Genomic DNA, 21,474 nt, shown 5'->3' on the forward strand with positions numbered 1-21,474 from the left:
GTTGGCACAGAAGGCAACTGTCAACAGCTTACCATCTTTAGTCCATATTCTAGCAAAGCCGTCATAAGAGCCTGTGGCTAACAGTGTACCTTCACTCTAATAAACACAAAGAGGAAATGTAAGTCTTTCATAATGCACAGAGTTTTAAAACAGAGTCATAGCTGAACTCACATTCCAGTCTAACGACGTGACGTCTTTGTTGCTGGGCACGTCTTGGCCACCTTCCCGTATGCAGTGCCTCAGGACAAGCTGTGTAGAGCTACTACTGCTGTTTTCGCTCAGATTCCAGATGCGCGCCGTTGAGTCTCCAGACCTACAGAGAGCCAGAGGATCAAATAACTGCATTCGCTGACTTTTATCTTCTACAGACGCACCAGTCGCACTCTTTCTTTCCGAATATCGATACTTAAGCAATCCACTGCCAGCTTTAGGTCTTCATCTGTTCAATATACTTCATCTGTTCATATACTGTTCAATATATATTCCACACTAAGACTGGGTTTTGACATCCATTTTAAGATGATATTTTTATTCACAAGCTTGTGATTAGATTAAAGGGATAGTTAACCCAAAAATTCTGTGATTAAATACTCATCCTCATGTCATTCCAAACCACTAAGACCTTGGTTAATAATTGGAACACAAATTTAGATATTTTTGATAAATTCTGAGAGCTTTCTAACCCTGCATGGACAGCAATGCAACTACCATATTCAAGGACCAGAAAGGAAGGATAAAAATAATCCATGTGACATCAGTAATTCAACCTTAATTTTAAGAAGCTACGAAAACTAGCAAAAATTGTTGAATAAAGTCATTATTTTGTTTTCTTTGCACACAAAAAGTTTATAACATTACAGTTGAATCACTTATGTCACATGGACAATTTTCTGGTCCTTGAATATGGTAGTTGCATTTCTGTCTATGCAGGGTCAGAAAGCTCTTGGATTTCATCAAAAATATCTACATTTGTGTTCCAATTATGAACCAAGGTCTTAGGGGTTTGGAATGACATGAGGATGAGTAATTAATGACAGAATTGTTATTTTTGGGCGAACTATCCCTTTAAACTTTGATCTCAATTTTGATTCGATGTCAATTAATTTGGATAAATATCAGGTAGATTTTTCTCAAGAGGAAAAAAAACAACTATACTGTCAGTTGATACTTTATTTTTAAAGTTTAAAATTAACAACTGACTTGTATACAAATATATTGCACTCAAGTCAATTTGTATTATAATAACAAAAATAAATAGTTAGTGATATTAAACGAGTAACAAAGCACAAAGTTTATTGCAATTATTTGGGTGGAAAGCATGCCACAAATCATTTTTATCAAGAGATATTTTCAAACCATTCTTATCCCACACTCTTTGGAATTAACTCATAATAAAAATTCAAGCAAATTACAATGTGTATTAACAAATTTACATTGAATGCCAAAGAAAATTTTTGGATACTCCTGTGCTTTTTTCTGTAGATTGACAGTGACGCCCATGTCTAACTCTATGATTGAAAGATACCAATCCATTTTAAAATGCCAGTATTAGCGTAATTACTGATCTAGGTATCGGATTGGTGCATCCCTACTGTGGACTGTAGCATGGATGAACAACTGAATGTGTGATGCAAAGATTCAGAAGACAACCGGACTGAATAACTGACCCAGAGGCGAGCAGGTCACTGACAGGATTCCAGGCACAGATGAAGACCTCTGACTCGTGACCTCTCAGCACCATGGCTTTATTCTGAGGGATCTCCACATCTATGTCCACGTCCATCATGTCTGCATGGTTATCTGTAAAGACACAGGGTCATGAGGACTAACATAGACCCAGAAGACATCACATGACATCCATCACTGAGAGAAAATGCAACAGCTCTTTGATTTACAGCCTCAGTACATACCCGAAAGCAAAAACATTTACACCATTATGTGAAATTTTAAAGAAAACAATGATAAACAGCATAAGGTGATTCAGATTCATTTGGTGACTCACTAGGTAAGGCGTGTGCACCATTCTCCTCTCCGTTTGCGGTGCTTTCTCCGTTTTTGGCATTCCCCTGCATGTTGGTACTGGTTGTAGAGGGAGCTGCGGCGGCCTGTTGCTGGGCCAGTTTGTCTCGGTACGCCTGCTGCCGAGTCTGTACAACATCAGGCATCACCGCGTCGATCAGTGACAAAGATTCAATTGGCCGCCCATCGAACAGCGTGCCGTCCTACAGACAGAAATCAAAGCATCAGTCAGTCTCTCATTTAACGTTGACAGGATTTTGTGCATCAAAATAAATATCACAATCTAGGTCAATCTCATGGAAATATCTCCAGGGGATGCATTTCATCAAGTATAATCAAAAGAATAAAAAAATGAATTATAATTTTGTTTAAAAAATATGACATTTGTCCATAATATCACAAAGCAAATGATATATGTGTGTGTGTGTGTGTGTGTGCACGTGCGTGTGTATGTATATTAAGAGTAACACATAATTACAGTAAATAAAATGTAAAATATTAGAATTACAATATTTATTACCTAATCAAACCATTTTTTTAAAAACTGAAATTAAATAATATAAAAAGATCTTAAATTTATTTTATTTCAGCTAGTTTTCAAGGAAACATTTTTTTAGTTTAACTTGATGCACTGAGAAAGAAAATGCATAAAAACTATATTATATATATATATATATATATATATATAAAACTAAATTACTAGGACTTTAAAATTAAAATGGAAAACATTAAAATTATAAAAAAATAATATATAACAATAATTATTGAAAAAATATTATTCTGTTACTAAATCTAAGTATTAAAAACAATAGAAGTATCTTTACCAATTATTAGTGGTGGGCCGTTATCGGTGTTAACGTGCTGCGTTAACGTGAGACTCTTATAGGGCGATAAAAAAAATTTCGCCGTTAATCTATTCTCAAAGTTGGGTTGGGAGCTGGGTCTATACTAGGCGAGCTATGATGACTTTCACCTTGATATTTTAGCACGGATGTATACCTAGCCGAATCTGTAGGGGGCGAGAACGAGTCTTTAAACCTGTTTGTATGCCTACTGTGAAATGACCACATCAAACGTGACGTGCTAACATGGATGCAGCTGAAGCCGCAGGGTTTGCTTCAGGGAAATTTTTTAATTTTTTTTAAAGAAGCTTCCCAATGGAAACCTCGACAAGACTCACGCCTGTTTCACACATACTCCGTCTGCAGTGCGTATGCAGTCCGTCTGCGTTTCGTATGTGGTGCAGAAGCAGCACGGACTCACACTCATTGTGCTTTCACACAGAACGCGTTTGCAGTCTGCTACTCGGTACGTAAACGATCGCTGCACTGCTGCAGACGCAACACTCCTGGAACGCAGTGACGGACCGCAACCGCGTGAACGCTGGAATCCGTTAACATGGGTGCGTAAAAAAATATGCAACGCATACGCACTGCAGACGGAGTATGTGTGAAACAGGCGTAAGGTTGTTTGCACCTTGTGCAATGTGGCAATAGTTTACAGCTTTTTCAAGCACTTTGTGATGCATTTTGGAAACAGGAGATGAGCCCCTGGTCTAATGCACCACCTGGCTTGAGAAACCCCTTCTCAAAGACTTAACATTACTTTTAGTCATTATTTTATTTGGGTAGCACACATATTCTGAATGCCTTCGGCAGAATTCAGATGAGCCATTTTAATCTAGATTAATTCCAATATTACAGTGAGATTAATCTAGATTAAAAAAATTAATCTATGCCCACCACTACTAATTATATACATGTTGCACAGATATTTAAAAAAATACAAAAACTTAATTTAAAATAACAAAAAAATATGTATGTGCTTGTGTTACTAAATATTACTATAAAAACTATTATTCTAATTTTAAGTATTAAATTAGCAAATGTGATTGTTAATTGAAAAAAATCCTTGTTGCAGATAAGTAACGATTGATTTTGTAAATGAAGCTGTGCTCTCTCACCTCATTGATGCTGACTTCAGCCTCCACGTACTGCAGGCCCTTCTGGATGATGGAGATCAGGGCAGCAGGGGGCACTAGGGCGCCGTTGATGTTAGACTGACTGATGTGGCTCTCAATGCCGAATGTGAAGGCCGAGTGGGAAAACCCTACCACAGGGAATGATAAAGACTTTAGTGTGACGCTTGCTGAATCAACTTTCTCGCCAAGCTCACAGCAATGTGGAGGGTATCGTGTGTGTGTGTGTGTGTGCGCACGCTAAATCAAAGAACAACCTGGTCTTAGTGTTTTACTGTATCAACGTTGATAGTAGATATTACCGACAGATATGTTTACATATCTGTGAGTTATTTCCAATAAAGAGTGAAAATAATTCTCTAATGGGCATTTTTTCATGTGGATTCAGAAGACATGTAGACTGTTTTTTTTTTATTAACCATAACTGTTAAAAAGCAAAAGCTGCATAACAGTTATAGTTTTGGAATGTTGATTTGGGCTGTTTTGAATTAAGCAGCACCTACCTGACTCCTGCAGGTATCTATACACCAGGAAATTGACCTCATCGCTGCTAATACTCATCTTCACACCTGCTTACACCATGAGGTCAGCACACAGGACACTAGCCTGAGAGAGAAAGGACAAAAACAATAATGTAAGGTAAGAACGACATTGAAAAAGATATGGATATTGCAAGGCTCTCTGCCTTCCACTCATAGTGTGTATTAAAAGCCTCTTTTATAGTGCAATAAGGGGGTAAAAGCTGTCTTTGTCAGCCCAAACCTGAGTGTGTACTATGCTGCCAGAGGTTACCAAAGGCTTCACAGCCCTGCATGGCTGAATAACAAATTGTAGTACCAAAAGTGGACATTGTACAGTGGGGGCGCTGTTGCACCAAGACTACGGAGCAGTAAAAGCATCTGCCACTGAAAGTGTTTACATGAGGGCTACTACAAAATACTTCTGTTTACTTGAGTTTGACACTTGGATTCATTGTGACTTTGGCTTTACAGAGCTGCCAAAATGTCCGTTAGCTCTAACAGATGTGTTGATTTTTTTAAGCGCAGGAACATTTACTTGAAATTAAACCCGACCTAGATTTGACACTCTCTAAATACTGGTTTAATTGTGATTTAAAGCAGACAAGCAACACATTACATTATTAAGGTATTTTGTTTACATACAGTTTAGGGTTATTTATTCAAATAATATTTAATGCTCGCTCTATATTTCGCCACAATTTCAAGACGTTCGCTCGAGATTGGACTTCCTCCAGAAAAGAGCATCTCTGAGCACAAACATATTTTCAGTTCCACATCGAAATGCTGCATAACCACAAGTGGGCTTATTCTGAAAAGTGACCCATTTCCTCATGACCTTGGTGTCCGCCATTCCAGATCGCATCCTCATTTATACAGAGCAGTGAAGTGGAAAGTGTTCCCCCATTGCCCTGCGTTTAGTCATAGGATGTGGTTTGCTTGCAAGAGGGATGGTTTTTGCTGCCTCCTCAGGTTTTTGCTCGCAAATTGTTTTTTTGAGCGATGGGGTTTCGTTCTGTTTGTAGACGGTGCGACATAACCATCGTGTGTGTGACATAACACCTACCTGTTCTCTTCTTAACCAACTACAGCTTGTTTTTGAGTAACATTTAGCCTGCCGATGAATGCTTAATTAGCTGGCTGAACTTCTCAAACATTAGAGTTGCTCGTCTTGCCTTCCCTTCATAAAATATGCAAAAGCATGCAAATAGGAACATCATCAAAAGGCAGTGTGTCCACGCCAATCAGATAACAGAGATACTGTGGCGTCCAATCAAATCAGGTAGAACGGTGCCACTGGATCAATGCGTTTTATCTCACAGCATAGCCAAATTAAATCCCTGCAAAAGTGCAGAGTGTTCATCTATATTATCGAGTGGCTTGAGTCGATACTGAGGAGGAACGCTACATTCCAATGAATCACCCCTGCTATTCAGGACCACCTAGCCTGTAAAACAGAGCAGGGAACTCCTGGCATTTATACTGGGCAACATTAGTTCAAGCAAAGAAACCACGGGTGGGGAAATTCCCTTGTAGACATGACACAAGAAAGAGCTTTTATTGAAATGGGTCACGGACCTCCATGAGATATATTGCCATGTGAGCCTCATAAATCGCCTTCAGGAATGCAAATATCACAATAAGATCTCTGCCTTGGACGACATTTTGGTGTGCTGGAGGATGCTTGCTGTGTAGCGTAATCTTCATTGTATAATCAAAGGCGGCGTGGGTTGCATAACAGTGGAGCGCATGCACTTGGGGTGAGGGAGTTTGTACTATGTTATTCAAGGCTGTGGGGAAGTCTGAGAGGAAATGCTTTTTAACTGGTTTGGGTGAAAGGTATAACATATGGCTATTGAGTTACGGACTGATAACAGCCCAGTTTATAGCCATAATGTCAAAGAAGGCCATGCAGAATAGTCTGCAAATCAGAAACGGTGATGAAATCATTTTCCTCCAGCTCCAGATGGATTAAATGCGTTCAAGTGGCAAATAAGAGTACCTTTCGTAATAAAAATAAGTAAAAGAATATAAATAATAAAAGAATATTCTTTAAATTAACACATATATTTTGGTTTTAATATAAAAGAAATTTTTTTAAAAAATCCATTAGGTTTTAAGTAAATTTAAAGGTGCTTTATGTAAGATTTTGACTCTACTAAAGCATAAAAATACCATAATATGTTTACAGATATTTAAGAAACATGCTAAGTTAACATACTTGTTTATCTGTTAGGTAAAAAATGTTAGCCTGAATGCACTGTAAGTAGCTTTGGATGAAAGAGTCTGCTAAATGCATGAATTAAATTTTTTAATTTAATTTAATCTGAAAAAAAAAAAAAAAAGTGCGATCCGGGCCGGAATGTCGGTCTTTGTTTTGGTTTGTAAAACCCACCCACTGCCAATTTAGCCAATTGTATTTCAGCATCCCGGATTGCCATCTGACGGAAAACAGTGTATTTCATATGCATTCATCTTGTTGTCAATCTGGCAGCCTGCATGTGCGTCAAGTTTTGAGGAGTCTGGTGAAAAAAAACCCTCTCCAATATTTAGAATTTGGACTGCAATACCTAGTTCAACCACTTGGTGTCAACTCTACGTACAGCACCTTTAAGCTTATTTTTTTTTACAAATGTCATGAATCCATAAATGTATCAACAATATAAAAAATATAAACTCCTTTATTAAATCGAAACAATAATAATAATAATAATAGTTAATTAAAATAAATTTAAATGACTACCAATGTCATGTGGTGTAACAAAGAAAAATATTTTGCACACATCTTAACTCCCAAAAATGTTCAAACATAAATAATAATAAATAGTTAATATAAATATAATTCTTAATACTTAAAATTGTAGGTTGAAGGTTGTGCGTAGTACAAGCAGGTTACAGAGTAGTCTGACGTGCACCTCGCCAAAAAATGTCACAGCACATCAAATCTAAGCGGACCGCAACGGCCGTGATTGATCTGCTAGTACCCCTCCCTCCATATGTATTTGAGTTTTGTGTGTTTTTTACAATATATTTTGATGTTACAGCTTCTTATTTAAAATAAAACAAAGCAAAGAACAAGTGCCTTATTATGAAACATAGCATTACATCACTTTGTTGTCCACAACAAACAGTTGTTCTGGCATGGTACAAGTCCTTGTGGAGATTCAAAGAATGCCACCATCTCCTGTTCCGTTATCATCTCTTTTTTGTAGTTTAAATAAATCATGTTCTTTGATATTTTTTTGCAGCAGTCACGGCTATAATGCTTCTCCGTCGAGCAGCTTCTTCTGCTTTTGCCGTGGTACTGCAGGTTACACAAGAAACATGCCCATTGTCACGGCAGACTAGCTGTTTGCATGTGTACTGCACGTTGACGTCGACAACGATGCAGAAGTATAAATGAAAACTGATGCACAGCCTACGGCGTAGAGGCTACGGCATAGGTCCGATGCAGAAGTATAAATCAGCCTGAAGAATGTCAGGCTGATGATGCAAACAGTAATATTTTGAAAGCACCACAAAGCCAGTGTTTACATTCTTCTTTATGTTAACATCCAGCTGAATGACTAACAGTAGTCTCATTGAACTGAAAGGAGAAAGTATTTTAGCATTGAAAACCTACACACTTCACTATTTAGAAGAGGCTGATTACACCTTTCGGTATGTGTGTGTTTGGCAGTGGTACTCTGGGCTTTTCACACGACTCCCTTGACAACAGTGAACTTGATCCTCTCAAACCTCTGAGGGCCTCAGTGAACAATGAGAAGCTTGGAGAGCTTGTGTTCTTGTGTAACACTGACCGTTGGACGCAAATTCCTCAAGACACTCGTCACAGTCAGTGTTCCTCTTCCACCAATTAAGCACAAAAGAAAATATCCCAAAAGCCTAAGCACTAAAGATCTGTCTCAAGAGTGCCATGAATTGAGGAGATTATGTTTGACCTGCTTTCCAAGCAATAATACAGACAGATAAACAGCTTTCTAAGCGTAATGTAAATGATTACTCCTAGAATTCACACAAAGCATGTTTAAGTAGATGTGGGAGGAAAAAAGGACCAAGATATAGTTCTGCCCCAATCTCAGATTATTGCTGGTGCCTATACTCTGGTGTCAGGCTGGTCAAGCGCGGAGCAATGTTTTAAAAGCACTACAGTGCACACCTTTGCTTATACGTTATAGTTGATTCTAAAGTGTCAGCACTTGAGATAAACATTTAAATATAGTTATATTTAATTCATCCCAGTAACATATTTAGAATATGCATATATTTAATATGCTGAAATATGAATGACTTCATTAAAAACATAAGAAACAACAACATAAATATTAAAAACATTATTAGAAATTATTAATATTAGAAACTGTATTTACAAATTAATTACACAAAATGGTATGTAGCCATAAAGTACTGTGCATCAATTATGTAAACATTGCTTCATATTTAAAGAATAACAACAACAAAAAATATATAAAAATGATGTTGATATTAACAACAAAGTAAATATTAGAAAATATTTAATATATGAAAAAAAATATTAAATGCAATGTATTGTAATAGTAGGGCAAGTCATAAAACACTACTTTATTAATTTAAAAAAACTATGCTATTCTTATTATTATCTTATATAAATTACACTGTATGCACATATACATACATACAAACACACACACACACACACACACAAAGCATATTAGAATGATTTCTAAAGGATTGTTCAACACTGAAGACTGGAGTAATGATAATGAAAATTTAGCTGTGCCTCTCAGGAATAAATTAGATTTTAATATTTTAATGAAAAACATCATAATAGTATTTTCACAATATTTTTTAATTTTATTTTTGGTCAAATAAATGAAACCTTGATGAGCATAAGAAACTCCTTTAAATACATTAAAAAATCGTTCTAATCCTAAACTTTTGAACAGTAGTGTATACATACATATATATACACACACAAACACGCTAGGGATATTATATATATATATATATATATATATATATATAAAAGGGACTTACAATATAATAATTTCATAAAATATTAATTGAATGTTTATATTATATACCTCTAACTGCTCTTCTTCAAACACTTGTAAACCGAAGCAATGTCACAGCAAATATCAGAGCATCTCTGAAGCAGACGTGGTTACGTCACCCCGCATCCAGACAATAGTACCATTTTTCTTCCTCTTTTCAAGGCAATTATGTCAACACCATTTCCACCAGACGCTTTTGGAGAAATCAGCATATGGTTCGCATCCCTCCATCAGCATCTAACAATCAGGTTGATTTCAAAGGCAAAAGCAATCCGGCAGGAACCATGACCTCTGCTTATTAGATGCCACACGCTAGCAAATGCTGTCACAAGCGATTAAGACAAATGATGGACTAAACTGCTTGTGATGCAACCTACTCTCCGAAGGGCGAAAAATCAAATCAAACTGGACCAGCGAGATTAACGCGTCACCTCACCTGACCTACTTTAGGATCTGTATCCATCAGTGTCTGTCTGAACATGGAGGGGTGGGGGAAATATGACACATCAGGGGCATAAATGGATCTCCCTACTCTTCTTCTTTTGTGTGAATTGTCCTAGAAGCAGGTCAATGGATCACACTGGCTGTGGTCGAAAACGTTTACATCCACCATAGGCCTCAAAGTGCATTTTATTAAGAATCCTTTAACCGCTGCCCTGCAGATGACATAGCTCTGCCATAATGGATCCATCAGTTACAAACTCAGTGTTTGCACTCTTCAGTATGTCATCGTATAGCTTAAATATAGTCATCTCTGCACACAGGAGAATGTATTTTAACGTCCAGCCCATCTCCTATAAAAGCATGTAACCACAGACACTATGGGATCATTAAACAGTCTTGTTTCGGTTCCAAGTTGAATCTAAGTCATTCTGTAAAGGACAAAAGACTCTAAAGCCTTTAAAGCCAGCTGCATTTCCAACAGTGTTTAAGTAGTCAGGCTTATTCAAAATCACAAAAAAACATCATGGAGTTGAAATGTATTAATTTAAATAAACACATTAAATGCAAATGAAACATTACATCTATACACTCTGTTTTGAAAATGTTTTTTAATATTTTCGATTTTCTGAGATTGTTTGCAATGGCTCACTTGAAAGTGATTAAAAAATGTGTTTTTTTTACTCTCATACCAGAATCAATTTGCTACTATGGTTGGTAGCTTAAACTAGCATACAAATCAGTATGAAAATGCCACAGAATTGCACATTTACAGACACGCTGCTTTGCACATGTATTGAATGCTTGAAAGTTGGCTCTCGTTCACAATGAAAAGTAAAGATGATTGCAGATATATCATGTAGAAGTCATATTTTTTTTTATGATGATTAAATATCACAAAGATTAAGGTGGATCTGATGGCATTTCATTAAACATACAGCCTGCATCTTTTGACAAATACAATGTTGAAACCTCCATTTTTATGCTGTTGCATGGCTAATTTTTGTAAACCTAATTTTGAATCCTTGAAGGTGTCAAATCCTGAGCCCAACAGCTCAAAATAAACACCACATGGCAACTTTTGAAAACAGTCTAGTTTGTGGCTGATGTAACAGAAGGACATATCAGAGACGGGGAAGGTTATCTGCATATATTGTGACACTGCTTCTGGGTGAGCGCAGCTGTCACTTTTCTGTCCGAGGTGGCTGTTCACAGCATTTTTGTAATGAAATGTTGACTCATATCAACGATTTTATCTTTGGCGCACAGGTGGGAGTCGCTGGAAAGGGAGGCGATGCACTGCTTCAAACCAGGACTTGACAGAGGGCAACAAGAATGGGAGGTAACATGAGGACAAGATCTAAACTGCCTGGATTCCTGGAGGATCATGGGGTTTGCATAACGTTTTTACCCTCCTCCAGCACTTTGAGAACTCTATGCATGTCATTTAGAAAAACAACAATGTGACTTGTTTTTTTTACAAAAAATGGAAGCATTTTTAAAAGAAAACAACATTTTTAAAAGGGTTGGCAAAAAAAAAAAACAGTCTCCTTTCTAGAATTGATTCAACTAAAAAAAATACATATTAAAAAAAATTAGAATAATTATCAATATTGACTGATTTGTTTGTTTGTAATTTTGATGCTAATTAACATACCTACATGTACCCGCCCAGCATTAATTAGTCCTCTGTTAGTGCTTTATTAATCAACAAGTCAACAGCATGTTGTCTTTGAATCTATGTGAAAATGAAACCATCCTGTAACTGAACAATCCTGGAGCTTATTTCATGTGCTGCAGCACAGACACAGATATGCTGAGCTTGTTTAATGAACTTATTTGCCTCTGTTAACGAGTGACACTAAGTGTGGCTTGATTGCCAGCAGCTAAAGAGCTAAACTATGAGTAAAGCAGCTGAAGCTGACCTTACAGCCTACACAGTTTTTCTGTAGTATGAATCACTAAATTAAACACCATGTTGGAAGGTGAGGCATTGAAGTGTAGGTCAAAGGACAAATGTGTTATGAGCTAAGTGAAAAGCAGAATGCACTGCAGCACCTCAAGGCCTGAATCTTAGAAAACCTTTCCAGAACATATTTTGCCACAAATACAAAAGAAATAACAATTATTTGAATAATTATGTTATTTCTATCATGACATCTCTCAGGAGATTTTAGCACGGTAATGGATAAGACTATGTTAATGTACAGTATTTGGTCTTGGTGGAATAGATCTGCTATGCTGCTGCTCTTAAATTGCTGCTGTTGGTTATTGCTGTTATTTTAGATTGCTGCTGCAAATCAAGTACATGAACTTGCTACTGCTAATACATATGCCTATACAGTGCTGTGAGTATTTAATACTATTTAGGCTGAGGAAGGTGTTGCGAGTATTTAAGACTAAACAAGCAGATCTATACAGGTGGAGCTGGGGAGGTAGAAGGTTTCAAAGGAACTCTGAGACCACACTGCGAAATGCTCTAGTGAAAGCTAACCATTTGAATGTAAAGCAGCAAGCTCATTGGCTGTGTATGCAGCATAAACAAATCAGCTTGTTCCAATTAGTTTAAAGGGATAGTTCACCCCAAAATGAAAATTATGTCATTAATGACTCACCCTCATGTCGTTCCAAACCCGTAAATCCCCTGTTCATTTTTGGAACACAGTTTAAGATATTTTAGATTAAGTCCGAGAAATTTCGGTCCCTCCATTGAAAATGTGTGTACGGTAGGGCTGGGATAAACGATTATTTTTTAAACGATTAATCTGGTGATTATTTTTTCGATGCATCGATTAATCTAACGATTATTTTTCCCAGACCGATTCGATTTCGATTATCTCCCCATTAATTGACTACTAACAATTTATACATGTTGATTTACATATCTGAATGAAAAAAACCATGAATTCCTTAACATGGCAATATATGTTTATTGCTCTTAAAATGACAAAATAAAAGACTGACTAGCATTAGCAAGACTAGCATTCAATAAAACCTTGAAGCCTTGAAAACACAGCTTACTGAAACAAGCTTACTGAACACATAGGGCCTAGCTTACTGAAAAAAAGTTCTTCTTTCAGATGAAAATAACAACAACTTGATGTCTAGCATTCAATAAAGAAGTTCACCCAAAATACTTGTTTAGAGCAATTGAAAGAATACAGTAACCAATGTAAACTTTAGGGCTTTAAGCTAATACAGAGAGTGCTTTTCCAAAAAATAAAAAATAAAAATTAACAGTGGGAGCCAGCAGCCTGTCATGGAGAAAAAAAAAATCTCTGAATGCTCCAAGTGAAACTTTGGCGTTCCGCCCTTTTTCTATCGTGTCTAATGAGAGAGAGAGAGAGAGAGAGAGAGAGAGAGAGAGCGAGAGAGCGCAAGACAGCGCTCGTGTAGTTTGAAGACTGTGAGTGCGCGAGCGCGTGTGAAACTTGGGTTTTTCGCCCTTTTTCTATCGTGTTTAATCATTTTGATTAATATGCACGATGGAGAGAGAGAGCAAGAAGCGCTCGTGTTGTTTGAAGACTTGTGAGTGAGCGCGCGCACAGCCGGGGCTCTCTCTCGTAAGCGCCCTGTCAGGTGCATCACAGTCATTCCATTCTACATCACTCACCGATCAAATAAGGCTTTGACAGCCGCCAAAAAAAAAGATCAATGCAGAAAAACCCCTGGATTGGTTATATAACGTTGGACAGAATGTTGATCCGGCCATCGCGTATATTCAGCGCACATAAGGTAAACGTTTTGCAAACGTTTTTTAGAGAAATAAAAACAGGTCGACGAATCGATGCGCATATTTTGCGTCGACGTATTTTTTGCGTCGACGTCATCGATGACCTCGACGCGTTGTCCTAGCCCTAGTGTACGGTATACTGTCCATGTCAGTTAGAATTTGTTGAAGCATTGAAAATAAATTTTGGTCCAAAAATAACAAAAGCTACGACTTTATTCAGCATTGTCTTCTCTTCCGGGTCTGTTCTGAGCGCGTTCCAAGTGTAGTGATATCCGGTTCGTGAACAAATCATTTGATTTAACCGGTTCTTCTAGAAAAAGTTCACCGAATCGAACTGAATCGTTTGAAAACTGTTCGCGTCTCCAATAAGCATTAATCCACGAATGACTTAAGCTGTGAACTTTTTTAATGTGGCTGACACTCCCTCTGAGTTAAAATAAACCAATATCCCGGAGTAATTAATTTACTCAAACAGTACACTGACTGAACTGCTGTGAAAAGAGAACTGAAGATGAACACCAAGCCAAGCCAGATAACGAACAAAAGATTGACTCGTTCTCGATTCAAGAATCGTTTCTGTCGGACACGTCCGATTCGAGAAACGAGGAGCTGATGATACTGCGCATGCATGATTCAGTGTGAAGCAGACTGACACACAGCGCGTCTGAACCGAACTGATTCTTTTGGTGATTGATTCTGAACTGATTCTGTGAGCACGGGTAAACCGAAGGCTTGAATGTAGGGCAATCATTGCCAATGACGTCATTACGTTGAGCGCAAAAGAACCAGTGAACCGTTTTCTTCAACCGGTTTATTGAATGGAACTGTCCGAAAGAACTGGTTTGCGGAAAAGAAACGAACTTCCCATAACTACTGGTGATCCGAAAACCGATGCAAACGGTTCTTGACTTGAGAACGAGTCAATCTTTCGTTCGTTATCTGGCTCGGCTTGGTGTTCATCTTCAGTTCTCTCTTCACAGCAGTTCATATTCCGGGATATTGGTTTATTTTAACTCCGAGAGAGTGTCAGACACATTAAAAAAAGTTCACTTTTGATCAATTTACTGTATTCATGGCAAAAAAATAATAATGTGTATAGTAGGGATGCACTAGTTGACCGGCCATAAATCGGAACTGGATCTACAAGTCTGAGTCACAGATAGCAGGAAGCGAACAGCCTACTGCACAAAATAAGAGCCATTCCTGCGCTCACTGAAGCTGCGCTAGCGTACTGTACCTGTCCCTGCACAAGCAAAGACAGTGAAGGGATGTTCAGCTCAACTTCTCGCATGTTGGATGAGAAACGAAACGGACTAAACTGTGACAAAACTGAAATGCTTTTTGGTTTTTTTTGTAAAGAACTTGCATACATTTAAAAATCACCTGCTGTAGCATAATGAAAAAAGGGGCAGATTCATTGGCTCAAGTAAAAAAAAAATATAGATATGAATTTATCATTACTTTTTTTAATTGGATGAATGAAACACTTTGCATCTTTGTTTTATTCGCACCAACATTATTTGATTTTAACATTTGGAATAATTTTTTTATATAGCATACTTATTTAGTTTCACTGGTAAAGAACTTTTTTAAATTTAAAACCAAACCGTAAAAACTGAAACAAATACTGCATGCTGATTAAGAAACATCTCATTGAATGTATGCAGTTGTTGCCTTTGATTTCACATGGTTACAGTTAATGTTTTCATTTAAGGCCAGTTCTAGGTAGTTTCAACCCTATTCAAAAACAGAAGCTAAATGCTGATGTCTGTACCATCTATGTTTGTATTGAATGTAGGCTACTTACTGTGCAGTTACTGCCATTAATTTCAGATGGTTACAGTTATGGTTCTCAATAGCCAAAAGTCAGTTTGGCCTATTAAATACCAAATAAACATCTTGTTTATGCATACTTTCCTTCTTTCTTGTTTGTTGCTTAAAAAAAAAAAAAAGAAAGAAATCGGTATTGGAATCGGCCAGTTTGCTTGTAAAAAAAATTCGGTATCGGAAATCGGCCATGAAAAATCATGATCGGTGCATCCCTAGTGTATAGGTAATAAGTTATAGAAATAAATTTTCCCTCTTTTGACACTGGGGTAACTTATGATCTGACATATTGTCAGAATAGCAGTAATGTAATCTCAAATGTGTTTCTTTATTTGGCAAACCTAGAGTATCCAGCATGTGACCAGGCAAAGAAAAGACCATATTCAATGCTGGAGCTCAATAATTAATAGCAAATTGGTTTAACCACTCCCGGTCATTTACGAGAGTTATTCATCTCCATGTGAACTGAGTGCACTGACAGCGTTTCCAGGAACTCACTATAACGCAACTCAGACAGCAGAAATTACTAATAAGTAACATATTCAAGGTCTGTGGAGACCCGGTTAACAGGGAAGGCATCTTATCTACAGCCATAAAGGAATTATAGAGGTAACTACCCTTCGACCCAATTCTGCTGCTGTGTTTTTTACACATGTAAACCCTTAGGATGGGGTGTTTCTGGAACATGTGGAACAAGCACTGCCTAAAGGTCTGCTGGAACATGATCTCGCTGGAGCTGTTCAGAAGGGTTACATCATATCACCACCTGCCAAAATCACTTACTATAGCTAGAGCCAGAGCGCCAGTACACACAGACTCATTCATTGTTCTTATCGGAGTGCATTAGCATTAGTGAATGCATTAAACATAACAGTTACCAATAAAGGCAACTTGGGATAAAGCTGTCACCTCTGGCCAATTATAAATAGCAGATTGTTAAATTTATAAATTACATCCTAAGCACCATCTAAGTTTGTAATCTGATGACAGTCTGGTGCATACGATAATGGTTGCTTTCACATTAACACTACTACAATGCTGTAATTATCAGTGGGAAACTCTGCTTTCTGGGTTTGGTGGTGTATCAGTTAATGAATCATGACTGAAGCCAATTTGAAGCTAATAAATGTTTTTGTAGAGAACACTGACTTCAAAACACTACATTTTTACAAAATAAATGACTAGCAGTAGGCCTTTTAATTTGAATGGCTAAGTCTGTATCACTCCGTATTGCTCTGAGACACACAATGATTGTTTTCAAATTTTCAAATGCATGATTATTACTGTACCCTAAAACATTGTAATGCCATCATGATTCTGAGTAGGAAGTCTGAAGATAGTAGCTTTATGATCACATTACACACTATAAAAAATGCTGTGCTGTCAGGGTGTCTAATGACCCCTTGACCTTTATGGAAGTTAATTACAGTAATTTTGAATTACTCTGAATTGAATCGCACTGTTGAACCCATCCCTTACAACCTAACCCACCCTTAAACATACCCATAAAAAACTTGATAAAAATAAGTAAATATTTTTTGTATATTCTTGTGAAGGCAGTCCTATTCAGACATATTCATTTATTTTGTTCCCAATTTATATTAGGTGTCCTTAACTACTATGTACTTACATCAAAAAAATAAATACAAATGTACTTATTGTGTTCATATTTTATTGTAAAATGCTTTTGCTGCTATTGAGGTGGAATACGGGTAAAGTTAGGGACAGGTTAGGTGGTTGTGAAAGAATTTTGGTCTTTATATATATCTGGTATATATATTCATTCAAATAAAAAACTGTTATTTCAAACTGCATTAATATTTCACAATTCTATTGGTTTTTAACTGATTTTTTCCTTGTATTTTTCACACACAAAAAATATCTTACAGACACAAACCTTTTGAACAGTGGTGTATACAGTGTTCTTAAGCCTTAAGTCTATATTGTCGGTCTCTCTCCATCTGCCAGTATATACTACTTGTAATGCATAGATTATCAATCACCTTAATGATATCAGGATTCTCACTGAACTCCCCTCCTCCCTGTCATATGAAAAAGTGACACTGGACATTTCATACAACATTCAAAAAATAAATAAATAAAAAAATTACTTAAAACAGTGGTGTATATACCAGAGGGAACAGTTTTCCTTGAATATTCATGCTACAAACAGACTCTGTACCTTTTCCATGTCATTTCAAAAAACAGAGCCCAGCTTTATATATATATATATATATATATATATATATATAAACATATTAGAGCTGCAACTTAAGATTTTATTTTTTCTGTCGACTAATCTAACGATTATTTTTTGATTAGTTGACTACTCTAACGATTATTTTTATTACAATAAATAATGATCTAATGTTTTTTTTTTTTGATTAGCTAATGAATCCTTTGGATAACTTTACAAAAAAAATATAAGTACAACTTCTAATATAATATTTCAACCTTTATTCATTTTCAACCAATGTGGTTGAAGTTTTTACAGTATACAAAAATAAACTATGGTAAATATGAGTTTACGATAGCGCTTATAGTTAAACCACAGTAGACACAAATTTACAGTTGTCTGAGACATCATGAAATGTTCTTTAGCATCACAAACCGTAAAATGTAGTCAGGGTTCTGCTATGGTTTAGCATGGTTTCCAGAGATCTGGAGCTGATTCGGGGTAGCTCGGTGGTTTGTGACTGTTGTCTCGCGGCGCGCTGTCTTTTAAGGGGCCGTTCACATATTCACAAGTTCGTTATTTCCAATGTATGCACATGGTATGCACGCTCATAATGGAAGCGACGTGGTCGCGACGCGCACGCAAAAACAGGCGCGTTCGCACCACATCTCAACTTTTCAGAATGCCGCAAACGCACCGCGGGTCATGTGACAGGAACTAACCAATCAGCTTCATCCTTTCTCGTAACAACGTTGAAAGCTCAGCTAAGATAAGGGAACAAGCTGATCATAGCTGTATATGGATTGCCATTTTGAAATAAATTTAGTAGCAGAGCTACTGCAAGCGACTGCAAGATGCTTTCCTCTGAGGTGCTCGTGCATCGCATTTGTGCTGCCGTGGTACACCATATCGGCTTTGCAAAGGGAACAAAGGGCCATTTTATTTGGCCCCTGTTTAAAGTATTCCCATACTTTTGATAACAGTGGTCTCTGTTTTTGTGATGGAATGCAACTTTCTCCATTCCCAGTATGCCATTATGCGAGATGTAAACAGTGTGACGCGTATTTTTGTAGTCGACGTAATCGATGACGTCAACGCGTCGTTGCAGCACTAATATATATATACATATATATATATATATATAAAATAAAAAACAGAGCCCAGCTTTATATATATTTTTTTTTTCTCATTAGAGGAAAAAAAGCCATCTTAGCAACAACATGCATATATACTCACCACACTATCAGCTTTATTTTCGCCAGGCAAACGCTTTTTAAGGATCCAACCCAAGTGTCTCAGCACCTGCAATAACATTACAGAAAAGGTTGAATGAAGCAGATTTTTTCAAGCATCTGGACATGAAAAAAAAAACACATCACCTGCTATGCATGCCCCAATTAAACCAACCTGTCTGAGGTCAAAGAAAGCCTGTTTGTGGATATTGCAGTTTAGATGGAAAATGTCTTATCTTTTCACATCTTTCTGCTGAGAGCCTCTCGCTCTATTGTTTTTTCATCTCTCCTGGGTAAGGTAACAGACTGAATGAGTGTCTCTATGAACTTTCTTAAAATGTCCAATAAATCTTAATGTCACCCTATAAATTTCTTTAGGTTGCCACTTATATTTTTCATGAAAAAAAACACCAGAAACAATTTCTTGAAAACAAACCCTCTACACCTTGTATGTGTGGTATTTGGACAAATGGCTAAAAGCATAAGTCAATTGACATTACAGAAAATGGATTTCACTAATGTTTGTGAAAATGTCAACATTACTTGTATGTAACTATTCACATTGCCTCTGTATAATGCATATTAAATGCATTGCCACTTGTGGGCACCACACACAAAGTTGTCAACATGATGTAAATGTTACAAAAATCACTTTTTAAATATCTTTGCAGAAAAGATGCACAAACTACATCTTGTACAACTTTGCTTATACATATATGTCCAGAAATAATATGAAGAAAATGCTTTTAAAAAAAAAACGAATCTCTAAAATATAGTAATTTCAAAATGACTGAAGGTATAATACCAGTAGACTATTATTAACTATAAATGTTCTGCAAAAACAACAGCAGCTTATAGCCTGTCACCACGATGCAAACATGAAATATCAGACATACAGTAATAGTTAGCCTACAGTTCACTTTAGCCTGTTTTTCCATAGTTTTTTTTTTCAATGTAAACATGGACACTGCACATTGACTGCTGCAATCGTATCTCTTGCAGTGTCTTGTGCATGAAATGGCCTTCTAAATATGTGGCACTCAATTTAAAAGAAGTCCACTCGCATCTTGCATATTTTTCTTATTCCACTGCCCGCGTCGCATTTTTGTCAACACAAAAGAGCATTCTGTGTGAATGTCGCCTAGCGATATGAGTGCGTCACACATGAGCTGTTAATCACATGCACCAAAATGCGGTTGATTCATTCTTTTCTCTTTACTGTTATCATTGGCATATTGTCAAAGTGTCTAATTCTAATGTTTGGTAATATTTCTATTAAAAATCACGATTCCTCGAATTCTAAAATATAAAATTGTGTCAAAACATTGAGTTAAAATTAATCGATAAAATCTGAAAAATCGCCCTGCCCTAGTTTACAGTGGTGACCAAGGAAAAGCTGTGTTTCTGCTGTTCCATAAACGCCACCTGCTGTCAGAGAGTAAATTAGCATTCTAATTCAGCCCATCTGCAGTTTTTGTTTCCTTTGGAAGTTTGATAAAGTATAGTTTCACAAAGCTTGGAGTCCATTCTGGACAGACCATTCTGTTTTGGATAAAAAATTTGAAATCATACAATCTAAAGGAAATCAAAAACTGCTCATACTTATATTTATTATTAGAGTTATTAAATTAAATATTATTTAATAAAACAAAAAAGCTTAAGCAAAGGCTAAGGTGACCAATTTCAGAGAAAACTTTATACTAACCCACCAACTCCCAGGACGGAGAGAGACATTATGGGTTAGAGGTTACAGCAGGAGTAGTTATCAAAAATAGTTGGGAAGCCTACACAAATGTTGGTGCATCTATCATTATGAGGACTTTCTATAAGTGTAATGATTTTTATACTGAGCAACAGAACGTGTGTGTGTGTGTGTGTGTGTGTGTGTGTGTGTGTGTGTGTGTGTGTGTGTGTGTGTGTGTGTGTGTGTGTGTGTGTTCACTGCTGTGTGTGTGCAGTCTGGATGGGTTAAATGCAGAACACAAATTCTGAGTATGGGTCACCATACTTGGCTGTATGTCATATTAGAATAATTTCTAAAGGGTCATTTGACACTGAAACCTGGAGTAATGATGCTGAAAATTCAGCTTTGTCACCACGGAAATAAAATTCTGGTTTAAAGTATATTAAAAAGATAACAATCACTTATCATAATATCATAATATTACTGTTTTTACTGTAGTTCTGATCAAATAAATGCAGCCTTAATGAGCAGAAGAGGCTTTTTTATTTTTTATTGATGCTAAACTTTTGAATTGCAGTGTATTTAAATATATAAAAATGCAGCAGTTTTAAATTCTAATTCAAAAACAATTATTATAGAATGGTTAGGGTTAAATTGAAGGAGAACATCTTTATGGAAAAAAGAAAAATATATTGTGAACCATCCTTTTAGGAATGAGCAATTTTGAAAAAACTTTAGATGTTCACACTTGGGTATACTCTTTACCAGAACCAACTCTTTCAGTAGCCATAAAGAAAAAAATCCACTCGAGTTATCAAAGACTACATTCCCAC

General features: G+C 36.7%; 2 protein-coding genes across 4 annotated transcripts in view; one reads left to right on the forward strand and one right to left on the reverse strand.

Moving 5' to 3' along the window:
* Positions 1–11,469, forward strand: part of si:ch211-51h4.2 (uncharacterized) — a 111,522-nt gene extending 100,053 nt beyond the window's left edge. The window contains exons 20-21 of one of the 2 annotated variants that reach the window (XR_009427455.1): positions 11,021–11,160; positions 11,259–11,469. The gene's annotated coding sequence lies outside the window, so the exon portion shown is untranslated. The remainder of the gene's footprint in view (positions 1–11,020; positions 11,161–11,258) is intronic. The other variant, XM_059538287.1, reaches the window with a different exon arrangement.
* The window catches only part of tbl1xr1a (TBL1X/Y related 1a), a 70,213-nt gene that overhangs the window by 6,753 nt on the left and 41,986 nt on the right, over positions 1–21,474 (reverse strand). For both annotated transcript variants that reach the window (XM_059538289.1, XM_059538290.1), the window contains exons 2-8: positions 18,962–19,027; positions 4,501–4,603; positions 3,983–4,128; positions 2,003–2,222; positions 1,668–1,800; positions 172–313; positions 33–96 (exon numbers count right to left, since the gene is read on the reverse strand). In XM_059538289.1, the coding sequence (XP_059394272.1) occupies positions 33–96; positions 172–313; positions 1,668–1,800; positions 2,003–2,222; positions 3,983–4,128; positions 4,501–4,558 (763 nt within the window). In that variant the 5' untranslated portion in view covers positions 4,559–4,603; positions 18,962–19,027. The remainder of the gene's footprint in view (positions 1–32; positions 97–171; positions 314–1,667; positions 1,801–2,002; positions 2,223–3,982; positions 4,129–4,500; positions 4,604–18,961; positions 19,028–21,474) is intronic.

The sequence above is a fragment of the Carassius carassius genome, chromosome 44 (genome assembly GCF_963082965.1).
Source record: "Carassius carassius chromosome 44, fCarCar2.1, whole genome shotgun sequence".
Classification (NCBI taxonomy): Eukaryota; Metazoa; Chordata; class Actinopteri; order Cypriniformes; family Cyprinidae; genus Carassius; species Carassius carassius.